This window comes from Sapajus apella, unplaced genomic scaffold (genome assembly GCF_009761245.1).
Source record: "Sapajus apella isolate SASKATOON/1434 unplaced genomic scaffold, GSC_monkey_1.0 scaffold44, whole genome shotgun sequence".
NCBI classification, from domain to species: Eukaryota; Metazoa; Chordata; class Mammalia; order Primates; family Cebidae; genus Sapajus; species Sapajus apella.
The window spans coordinates 10,728,779-10,741,343 of record NW_022436984.1 but is presented as its reverse complement, the minus strand read 5'-3'; the positions used below and the strand labels follow the sequence as shown (position 1 = coordinate 10,741,343).

The following is a 12,565-nucleotide window of genomic DNA, read 5'->3' as shown; positions in this document are numbered from 1 at the left end:
AAATTATATCACCCTTGCCATCCACTCAAGATGGGAAGGTATGAGAATCCTTGTTGTTTTGTTTTTTTTTTTGTTTTGTTTTGTTTTTAAAGAAAAATGCTCTTTTAAAGTATGGTCTACATTTAAAACCTAGTTGTGGAACAGCCACTGCAAGGTGTCAGTATTGAACTTTCAGTTAAAGCAACCCATTTTTCACACAGACAGCTTTAACTGATAGGAGAAACAGCAATAAAGAATATATTTATGAAAATGTTGCACAAAAATAGTGATGATGAAGAGGGCAGTTTTCATAATGCCACAGTTAATCCAAGTATTAGCATTTTGTAAAAATGTTAGACTACAAAACCATTCTAAATATGCTACTCTGTTCATAGAAATTCAATTTTTTGTAGCCTAGAGGATATACTACCTTGCAGCAAAATATCCCCATTTTGGCAGGTTTTGTTTTTCACTGGAAAAAAGAGTTACTTAAAGAAAATGAGTCATTTATCAATCTCAGATGGCTCAGTTATCACTTATTCTGATTGGCTTATCATCAAATAACAGTTCTTACTATGATTAGCATTATTAACAAAAATTTTGTCTACCCATTTTGGAGACTGTTGCAGAACCTAGCTAGTTTACTTCATAGTTTAAAAGTATTTAACTGTTTGAGGCTCAAATTTCAAAACAGTGTATTTTATACATATACTCCAAACTGTAGTTACTGAGCCATGTTGCACTGCTACCTAATTTGACTCATTACATTTCTTAGTGTCTGTAAATCATTTTCCTTTAAATATCTTCTAATAGAAATACATTTTGCTAACAACATGATTAACTGGATTTGACATTTGAGTTACATATACTTGCGTTTTGCCTTGTTATGGATTTGCTAGTCTGTCATGCTGTCCAGGGCAGGAAAACTTCAACAGCAAACCCAAATGAGACCCTCTCCTGGGCTCCAAATATTCCAGTTTGGAAGGGTCCTTTCTGCTCTGCTTATTGTTTTTAATTTTTTTGTGTTACCCTTCAGAAAACATTCATGACAAGTAAAGAGGATTTACGGTATTATCTTAAAACAGAATCAATTATGTATTCTCATACAGGATTAATTTTTCTTCTTAAGCCATTGTTTATTTTACTAAGAGATTTTGAAAAAATTTAGCTCAATTATCTTTAAAAAGCCTTCATGTTTCTACAATATTTATATGATTTTTAAAACTCTACACATATATTTATAAATTTTAAATATTTTGTAGTCCATCAACAAGCAATAATATTCCGCTAATGAGGGTTGTACAATCCATCAAGCACACAAAGAGGAAGAGCAGCACAATGGTGAAGGAAGGGTGGATGGTCCATTACACCAGCAGGGATAACCTGGTCAGTAATCACATACATTTCAATATGTTAATAAGACTTTGTTATGAATTTTATTTTGTACATTTTTTAAATCAAAATTATGAAATATATATTAAGACATTATATACACTGCAGCAGTTTATAGAAGATGCACTGGAATTATAGTTAAATTTGTAAGGAATTTTTAAAAGGCAGAATATTTAATGTATTTACAAACTGGTAGAGCAGTCGATACTCAAAAAGGATCTGGGATTGTTCCACAATAAAATATAATTAACTCAAAACACAGTGGAGCCACAAATAAAAATAAAAGGAATTAACACTTCATCTAAAAAGTCATCTTATTACCAAAGATAGGAAGGAAGCGTGTTTGTTTTTCTGTAGACTTTAACTTAATGTAAATATGCAGGTTGCTTTTTAGATCCAGCAAAGATGAGTAATGATGAAATTTTAGTAGAAAGAAAATAGATTTAAAGAATCAGCATAGTGTAATAGCTAAGAACGTAGTCTTTGGAGCTAGACTGCCTAAATCTCTGTAACTTGCTATAACACTGTATGAACTTGGGAAAGTTACTTAGTTTCTTTATGCTTTAGTTTCCTTGTTTGAAACTGGCTTAATGTAACCACCTAATAAATCCAAATCAGTTGAAGATCTTGGAACAGTGTTTGGCATACAGTAAGGCACTCAATAAATGTTAGTAGCCACTATTGTATTTTTTAAATTTGCTGAATAGATTATTGAAACAAGCTTTCTAATAAACCTTTTAAGAATAAAACGAAGTACCCATTTTTTAAAATTTGCTTAACAGATTATTGAAACAAGCTTTCTAATAAACCTTTTAAGAATAAAATGAAGTACCCAATACATTTAGGTGGCCTAAAGTTTTATATGATGATAACAGTATAGACTGCAGTGTGTATGTGTTTTCTTTTATTTATAGTTCATATCCTTGCAAATGTAACTTGAAGTGATGTGCCTACAGTTGGGAATTTAATGGTGTATGAAAGGTGCTGTTACATCAGATTAACAGAGGGAAAGATAGGTAATTCAGCAAATGGTGTTGGGATAATCATGTAGCCATTTTGAAAAAAATAAAGTTTTATATATACCCCATACTTTACACATAATAAATCTAAATATATCAAAGATATGAATGGAAGAAATTAAACAGTAGAAGAAACTTTGTGAGAATTATATGTTTAATAATAAAGAATAAAAGGTCAATAAATTCAATCTCACTTAAAAAAAATTATACGTGGCAAAATCCAAAAGCAAAGACAAATGAGAAACTGGGAAAAATATTTTCAGCTCATTCTAAATAATGGTTAATTCCATATGATGTGAAGAATGCCAACAAATTGATAAGAGAAAGACCATAACACAATAGGAAAATGGACAAAGAATATGAACAGAGAGTTTCTCAGGAAATAGACTCTTACACATAAGAGCTTGATTTCATTTATAGTAAAATAAACGTTACTTTAACCTTTCACTGAAATGCCAGTTTTTATTTTTTCAATATAGCAAAGATCAAAAAGTTAAAAAACATACTGCATTAGTGAGAGTGTGAGTAAATAGGAATTCTCTTACGTTGCTGATGAGACTATAAATTGGATCAAGACTTGTGTAGAATGATATAACACTATCAGGCAAAATTACATGTGTACATGTCTGTTGACCCATCCTAATGATCTGCTACTGGCTTAGCAAATCAACTTCTAGAAATTTAGCCTATAAGTAAATTACATATTTTTATGTGTGTGTATATGTGTGCATGTATAAAATTCTCTAAAAGGATTCCCAGAAACTTAATAACATTCTTTGCCTGGAGTAAGGGTGAAAAGTAGGGATGAGTGATGGTGGGAGTGATACTTTTCACCATACTGCCTTTTAATATTTTGAGAATTTTGAACCTTATGACTCTTAAACTTATTCACAAATACAAATTTATGAATGTAAGTGAAAGGAAAAGTTTAGGTACAAGTACTTTGGAGAAACCATTTTTGAACTCAGAGTTTTTTCATCTTTATAGAGAAAGAGGCATTATTGGAGACTTGACAGCAAATGTCTAACATTATTTCAGAATGAATCTGGATCAAAGTATTATAAGGTAAGGATATTACATTTTAAAAATATAAGCATTAAGATAGTGGGTTTTTTTCAGATAATCGTTAACTGTCATATTTGAAGATATATATAATGACTAGCTAGTATGGTTTATAGAAGTCACTGTTAGGTTCCTTGTTGAAGCAACTGTTTCCTATACCCCATTTCACTGCCCACAGCACCTCTGCTACCAGACTGTTTGTTGTTGTGCATTTATTTATTTCTGGCTTGCCTGTCAGGTTGCAGCTGCTTTCCTTCTGGATACTATGATTTAGATTAGACTGCTTAGAAATTCCCATCATCATTGCCTGTCCAGAAGAGGTCAGTTAGGTGTTTAGTATTTCTCCCACCTTCTACCTTGCCTTGGGTTCCAATTCCCAATTGCTTGTTTTGACTCTTAATCTCCTTTTTACAGTCGTCTTTGCTTAGCCTGACTCCATGTTTTGCCACATCACAAAACTGATAGCAAGCAAGATTATAACGAAGCAGTTAGGTCAGTAAGAGAGAATGGGAACTAATGGCTTGCTTTGAGCAGGTATTTTGTTTTTTTTTTTTAAGTAAGTTTTTTTGCCTTAGGAAGTGGACTAAAAACATAATGATTGTTACAGTTAATTCCAATGGACAGAACCAGAATGGAGTAGCTTAAACAACTGACCAAGATTCTGCTTTCTCTGTTATTATTTCTGCTTCTTACTTGCTTTGGGCTGTATCTTGTAGACTACTGTGAAGTTGAATGAATGATGGTTGGAAGTTATAAGTGTTGGATACAGTGGCAGATTACCCTCCTAAATCTTCTCCTTCCTTGCATCCTAATGATCTGCTACTGGCCTAGTTATCATAGCCCATGCCCTGCCTATGGCATTGCTGGGTGTTGCAGTTCATTCAAGACAGGCCATGTCATAAGACTCGACTGTGTGTTATGTGCCACATACTTGTGTCCTTAATGGCATTTGTTGAAATGCATATCTTTGGTTCTTTAGTGTATTTAAAAATAAAAACAAAGATGTATTCATATTTTCCAATGCTTAATTTTTTACTTCAGGAAATTCCACTTTCAGAAATTCTTCGCATATCTTCACCACGAGATTTCACAAACATTTCACAAGGCAGCAATCCACACTGTTTTGAAATCATCACTGATACTATGGTATACTTCGTTGGTGAGAACAATGGGGATAGCTCTCATAATCCTGTTCTTGCCGCCACTGGAGTTGGACTTGATGTAGCACAGAGCTGGGAAAAAGCAATTCGCCAAGCCCTCATGCCTGTTACTCCTCAAGCAAGTGTTTGCACTTCTCCAGGGCAAGGGAAAGATCACAGTAAGCAATAAACTTCTTGATGGCTTTTTCTCCTCTTTAGTTCTCTTAAGCATTTTGTGGGTATGGTTTTGTTCCTTTGTTCATCTTAAGCTTTGTCTTTAGTAACCAATACCATTAGTTAATTATTTTATAAAATTATATTGGTTGGCCAGGCGTGCCTGTAATTCCAGCACTTTGGGAGACTGAGGCGGGCAGACTACAAGGTCAGGAAGTCGAGACCAGCCTGGCCGATATGGTGAAACCCTGTCTCTACTTAAAAATACAGAAATTAGCCAGACATGGTAGTGCACGCCTGTAGACATGGCAGCTACTTGGGAGGCTGAGGCAGAAGAATCGCTTGAACCCAGGAGGCGGAGGTTGTAGCACTCCAGCCTGGGGGACAGAGAGAGATTCCATCTCAAAAAAAAAAAAAAAATTATATTGGTTATAGTATATATACATACATACAATGCCCAGTGCTAGGCTCCAGAGTAAGTTTTCCTACATGAAAATCCTGGCTATACCATCTGTTATATGATCTTAGGCAAGTACTTCATAGGGTTGTCAGTATTAAATGAAAGAGAACCTGTAAGATACAGAACAGTGCTTGGCATCCATAAAGTCTCATTGGATTATGTGTACTACTAGTATTAATATTTTGCTTCATAGTGGGATAGAAACAAGCAGTAAAGTGTTACGGTTCACATCACACTCATGAAATCTGTTAAGTTAGAAATAACTGTATTAAAACATACAGAAATATTTAAAAATCATTGAAACATGTTTTGCACCAACAAAATTTATATAATTAAATCTAAATTGGATAAAGTTTCAAAAGTAAACAGTTAACAATTAAAAGGTCATTATAATGCCGCTTCTCCCCCATTTACATTGTGTTGCTTATGGGGACACATAACTCATTCATATGAGAAATATACTCAAGTAAGTATCAACAACTTTCCAAATATAATTTATTTTAGTTTAGCTATATTTTGTACAACTGTTACGTAGGTCCTGAGCTAAAATATACAATACATAGAGAAATCACAAAAGCTCTTTAAGGAGAGACAGGATGGTATATAAAGGTGTTAGATGGTGCCATAAAGCAGTAGAGTGCAAAAGTGAGGAATACATTACTTTAAAAACTCATAGACAGACAGGAAGAGCAAACAAGACTTCATAGTAGAAGAACCTGATTTGGACCTCAGGTAGGAATACAATAGGCAGAGCTCAATGGGAGCAGCGGAGGGGTAACATGTAGTTGAGACGAGTGTACTGAGGATTGTGACTGTGTACATGTTTGGTGTTCAGTACTGATTTTGCGTTGGGATGGGTGTAGGTAGGTGGGTGTTTCATAGTGGTTCTTAAGTTTTGGAGGTTTTTAGATGGAACTCTGTGTCATTCTAATTAAAGCTAGGACTGTTTCCTTAGAAAACAATACAGGCACTTAACACACACTTTTTAAAAGATAAATGAGGTGATTTATTTCAGGTGATAAATGTATTAACCAAAAAAGCAACATTATAAAATTATAAAAAGGCAAGCAATTTAGAACTGCATAAAAACTCTTTGTTGCCCATCCCCACCTCTTCCACTCACCAGAAGTAATCATAGATTTATTTTTGTTTTTAACTTAAGTACTGCTACCCTGCAATTCCCTTGACCCTGTTTTTTTTTTTTCCCCAATAGACTGGGTCTTGCTATGTCACCCAGGTGAGAGTGCAGTGTACAAATCAGAGCTCGCTGCAACCTCAAACTCCAGGGCTCAGGGATCCTTCTGGCTCAGCCTCCTGAGTAGCTAGGAGTACAGGTGCACACCACTATGCCTGGCTAATTTTTAAATTTTTTGTAGAGACAGGGTGTCATGTAGCCCAGGTGGTCTCAAACTCCTGGGCTCAAGTGATCCTCTGCCTCAGCCACTGGGATTACAGTGCAACTTCCCTTTTTAACTCAGTAATATCATGACTAGCTTTCTGACTTTCTGATTATTTACAGTCCTACATCATCAATTAAATGTTTAGATAGTATTCTTTTGTATGGATGTATCATATTTTATTTAACTAGTTTCCTGTTGATGGGTTGTATGTGTTGATTTTTTTCATGTACATAATTGTATTAACTGTGTGCTAACCTGTTTTTTAAGTTTAATATACCATAAGCATTCACATGTCAGTAAAGATTAATATTATTGTCATATACTAAATTTTATCCTTTTCTCAAATATCTTTTTTATATTTTACAGAAGATTTGTCTACGAGTATCTCTGTATCTAACTGTCAGATCCAGGAGAATGTGGTAAGTAATCGTTATAACTAATGTGTATACTGGGTAATTAAAATAAGGAAAAAGTGAAAATCTTTATTAGAGAAATTGATTCATCACCCAAAGTATGAGACTAGACTTTGTGGTTGATAACTTCCCTAAGGAGTTCTACTTTATAGAGGAAACTGAGGCAGATTTTTTTACATTAAAAAAATAATAAAGCTAACTTTTTCACTAGAAAAAGTGACATTAGAAGATTACAAAGCAGTAAGTCTGGCTCAAAGAGAAGGCAGCCATTACTTCTTGTGCTGTCAGCAGGGGAAGCGTCCTGAAGGAAGTGCAGTTTGAGCTGTGCCTGAAATGATGGAATGGATTTTTGGAAGTGCTGAGGGGATGATGGTCAGGGAACGACCTTTAATGTAAATACATGGAGCACCAGGATGAACAAATAGGGAAGCAGGAAATGAACTTGTAAGGAATGGTGAATAAATTATGTTTGGCCAGTGTATATAGGTATGTTTAGGGTTTTATAACAGGTCAGCAACTTTTTCCATAAGCTTTTTGCAAATACCTTAGGCTTTGCAGATCAGAGGTCCCCAACCTTTTTGGCACCAGGGACTGGTTTTGTGGAAGACAATTTTTTCCGCAGAGGTGGGGGATTGGGAGATGGTTTCAGAATGAAACTGTTCCACATCAAATCATTAGATTTTCTTCAGGAACGCACAACCTAGATCCCTCACATGCACAGTTCACAGTAGGGTTTGTGCTCCTCCGAGAATCTAACGCCTCTGCTGATACGGCAGGAGGCAGAGCTTGGGCGGTAATGCCTGCTCTCCTGCTGCTCACCTCCTGCTGTACAGCCCGGTTCCTAACTGGCCACAAACCGTTAACAGTCCATGGCCTGGGGCTTGGGGGCCCTGTTGTAGACCATATACAACTATGCAACTCTGTGGTTGTGGCAAGAAAGCAGCCATAGGCAGTATATAAGTGAATGGGCATGACTGTGTTCCAACAAAACTTTATTTATGGACCCTGAAATTTAAATTCCATTTAATATTTACATGTCATAGAATATTATTTTTATTTGTCCAGTCATTTAAAGACCATTTTTAGATCAGGGACCATACAAAAAGAGGCAGCAGGCTGTATTTTGCCCACAAGCCAGAGTTTGCCAACCCCTGGACTAGAAGGAAAACAGGCTAGAAATGGAAGTCAGAAAATTTTTAATTGTTATATATACTTTATCAGATTAAAATCTTTCTTTTCTACTTGGGACACTCAGCTGTTATAGTTCTCTAACATATAAATGTTTAAGATTTCTAAGATTGCAATGAAGATTGGACTCTAGTAGTATTATTGGAGATAGACAATTTCAGAGATATAATCTGTGAATCTCTTGTCCTGGTGGGCGGTGGAATATATACCATAATCAAAAAACAGAAGAGCACAAATTTTGAATGATTCCATGGGAACTGAAGATATCCATCCATGTCTTAGGGGGAAAAGGATTCAGAATTGGCTTTTGTTTAAAATATATATAAATACACATACATACATAAAAACACTATCCTAATAGTTATTATATATACATTGGATGCCTCCTAATCTAATTAGAACCAAAGTTTGATTGGTTAAACAAAAAGTTTATTAAAGTTGAGAGGCTTATAAAAATGGTTCTTACAAACCGTAAAATTTTAATTATAACTTAACACATATACATGCGTATTCACTGGCTTTTGTTGCAGGGCTGAGGCTTTGTCTTATTGTAAGTGTGGGTCCGCTAAGCAAAGTTCCACTTTTTCTTTCATCAGTCACAACTGTAATGCAATTTTGACACTAAACATCCCATATTGGTATATTAGCTCTGTTAGTTCTGACAGCAGCAAATACTGCAAAAAAGAAAAAAATGGAAGAGGGGGAAGAGCAGTGAGGAAAGATGGAGTGGATTTGAGTTACAGACTTTCTCTCTGATGTATTCATCAGTCTCTCAAAGTCAGGCTAATCCCAGTCATATGAACTTTTGAATTTTTCTTTCAAAAATGAAAAGAGCAAATCTTTTTAAAGGTAAAATAGGCAAAACTTCATTTCTAATTTTTTTTAGGTAAATTTACTTTTATAAATCACTACTTAATAAATAGAAGATTTTTTAAATTCAAAGCATTTTTTTTCCTGAAAGTCTTATACATTATACTTGCACATTAATAGCCATAGTATAAAATTTGGGCTTAACCCCTTATAGAACATAGAAAGCGTATGTTTTCATAAAATAGTTTGCACTTATTGAAAATTAATTGCTTCCAACATAAACAATAATGTATTTAAGTATTTGAAGAAAGCGATGCTGACATTGTTTTATAGAAATAAATAATACTAACTGCTGACTTTATCCTACCAGGATATCAGTACTGTTTACCAGATCTTTGCAGATGAGGTGCTTGGTTCAGGCCAGTTTGGCATTGTTTATGGAGGTAAGCAAGTATAGCCGTTTGCATATTGTACATATTATTTTAAAAACTGGAAAATTTAAAACATCTGCCAGCTATTTTGTCATCTCACAGTTTTGTCCAGTGGCCTTTTTTTCAAAGCCTGACTTGTATCTTTCAGCTAAATCCTTCTCACTGTAATTTGAGTACTCATTCCTTAATTTCATTGCAAACTTTAAAAAGTAACAAAGAATCAGAAAATTTTACAATAGTTTTTATCTCTTCTTGTAGCTCACACATACAGATGTTTATCAGAGGCAGCGGGGAGATGGTTTGAAGTTATGTTGGCCTGGGTGGGCTTATTCATTGAAGTATATTCCCTACTAGTTTTCCAACACAAATGGCACCATTTGTCTACTCTTGGCATGATTGTTCTATCAAATCTGAAAACCTGAACCCATAATCCAACTCTATGATTTAGGATATTGATGAAATCATTTAACCTTACTATGCCTTAAAATCTTCAGCTGTTTAATGGAGCTAATAAAACCTGACCTATATAGCTTATGGGGCTTAAGTATTAATTAAACCTAATATATGTAAATTTATTAAGGTACAAAAGAAATGTTAAACTCTTGTTATCCCTTGCTAAGGCTTGGTACAGTAGTTTCCTAGTTGGCTGTTCTGCTTCCCATCTTGCCTTCTTTTCATACAACTCTTGGAGTGAATCTTACAGAATAGGTGTAACTAGTTAATTTGAATTAATAAATAGGGGAATGGCTATTTATTATAATAGACTTCTACCTTATAAATTTTTATATCTAGATTCTAGAACATAGAGACACCCAGAGTTTATGAGTACATGGTTAAATCACTCTGTGCTGAATCATTGGATCTAGAATAAAATTGATTCATTCATACAATATTTGCATCTTGACAGAGTCTCTGAAGGACTAGGTCTGGGTACTTAACTACCATTTATTTAACAAAGTAGATTACTTTTCAGCAACAAGTTCGTTCAGTTTTCTCCTGCTTAGATAATGCAACTGACTTTATTAGGGGCAAATATTATGTATGGAAGGGAAAACAATTTTTTCTTAAAGGTGAGTGGAGTATTGAGAAAGAACAAAAATGAGTCAAAAAGAAAATTCAAGAGTAAATACATACGAATTTCAGTCTGTGGACAACTCCCTAATAAAGCAGTCAGTTTGCTTCATTCTTTCTATTCTTTTTTTCTTAATAGGAAAACATAGAAAGACTGGGAGGGATGTGGCTATTAAAGTAATTGATAAGATGAGATTCCCCACAAAACAAGAAAGTCAACTCCGTAATGAAGTGGCTATTTTACAGGTAAAAAAAAAAAAAAATGGTTTATTAAAGAGGTTGGTAAGAATCTGAATTAACTGCTTCTCTCTTTTTTTTTTTTTTAAGAAGGCAAAATTAGATTATGGTAATATAGGTATTATAGGGACTGCCAATATCTTGCTTTATGGTAGTAGTTTTAGAACACATTTTTGTAAGTAAAATCTTTTTTAAAAAAGTAAAATTTCATTCTTAATTCATCATTCCAGGAGCTCAAAATACTTTGAATACTTTGCCACATTTTGTTAAGAAGTCATTGTTAAACCCATCCAGTTTTCATGGGAGACATGCTTGATTATCATAGCAATTACTGTGCAAATAAAGATTGCTTAAAAATTATGTACCTTTTAACAGCATTTATTTCATTAATTAAAAACTATTTAATTTTATAATGGCTTAGTCAGTTGGGGCATATTTTAAAGATACATTGGCAATTATTTCAATTCCATAAATTGCTATGTGTTTTTTTATCTAGCATTTTTACCCCTTTGGGGGGGTCATCTAGAAGACTAAAATTTAACTTGATCCTTGGATCATTTTCTGAATATTATATAAATAATTTATAATATGCAAATATCTGTTTGTTGTATAGCTTTTGCATATTATTAAATAAATCATGGTCCTAGAATAGTTAATGTTGGCTGGGCACAGTTGCGCATGCCTGTAATCCCAGCACTTTGGGAGGCCGAGGAAGGTGGATCACCTGGGGTCAGGAGTTCGAGACCAGCCTGACCAACATGGTGAAACCCCATCTTTACTAAATACAAAAAAATTAGCTGGGCATGGTGGCGCATGCCTGTAATCTGAGCTACTTGGGAGGCTGAGACAGGAGAATCGCTTGTACCTGAGAGGTGGAGGTTGCAGTGAGCCGAGATCGTGCCATTGCACTCCAGCCTGGGCAACAAGAGTGAAACTGTCTCCAGAAAAAAAAAAAATGGTTAATGCTGTCAGAGCCCCATTTGCTTTGGGTGAAATTCAGGAAGACACAGCCTCCTTCTGAACTTGAGTTTCCTTGAAGAAGGTAAGAAACTTAAATGATTTGTTTTACATTTATTATGTTACTGGTTACTAGTAGTAATATTTGCCTCACTTTTTCAGAGGCATGATAATCAAAAAGCTTGTGGTCAGTTAGGTACTTGGTGGTCACATCAAGGCTGTCTCCTCCTATAAAGCTACCTTTAAACAGAATATTAATAGTATTCATACTATGTTGAATATGAAGAGTATGAATATGTTGTCAGGTATTTTTGCATATCTGATTTTGGAATCTTCATTGACCAATTAGTGTGCAAAACAATAAAAATTAAGGATATATTTCTATGGATTGATTTCTCCTTGATCACAAACACAGCTCTAAATAAGCACTGAAGCTTTTTTCCTCTGTTATCAGCTTTGAATCATAATAACTAAATTTAGGAATAACCAGCTAATGCACAGTGTGAAAAACTTCATTATTATATCATTTTGGTTATTTTTATCAATATTGCCCAAACTGGGAATAGATTGTAGGATATCCCTAAGTATGCTATTTCATACTAAATTTAATACAAGACTGTCTTTGTTATAGATTCTCTTCAAATTGTTTATGTAAGTTATTTATACTTTTATATTTGGCTTTCTTTGTGTCGGCATTTATACTTAAGTACAGGAAGGCAGAGTTTGAGTGTACGTCTGTCTCCAAACCACATGTACTTTCTACTTTACATCATTGGACCGACCCACTGTGTGTGTGTGTGTGTGTGTGTGTGTGTGTGTGTGTGTGTGTGTGT

The 12,565-nt window shown here is 34.5% G+C and overlaps 1 protein-coding gene and 1 long non-coding RNA gene across 2 annotated transcripts in view; one reads left to right on the top strand and one right to left on the bottom strand.

The window, feature by feature from the left end:
* The window catches only part of PRKD3 (protein kinase D3), a 62,994-nt gene that overhangs the window by 38,529 nt on the left and 11,900 nt on the right, over positions 1-12,565 (top strand). Inside the window, exons 8-13 of the mRNA XM_032239320.1 lie at positions 1,242-1,365; positions 3,378-3,455; positions 4,494-4,770; positions 6,992-7,044; positions 9,407-9,479; positions 10,678-10,784. Coding sequence (XP_032095211.1) covers positions 1,242-1,365; positions 3,378-3,455; positions 4,494-4,770; positions 6,992-7,044; positions 9,407-9,479; positions 10,678-10,784 — 712 coding nt within the window. The remainder of the gene's footprint in view (positions 1-1,241; positions 1,366-3,377; positions 3,456-4,493; positions 4,771-6,991; positions 7,045-9,406; positions 9,480-10,677; positions 10,785-12,565) is intronic.
* LOC116524173 lies at positions 84-3,383 on the bottom strand. Its single transcript, XR_004257208.1, has 2 exons — positions 2,181-3,383; positions 84-2,105 (listed from the first exon to the last, which is right to left on the bottom strand). It is a non-coding gene; the product is annotated as an uncharacterized LOC116524173 (long non-coding RNA).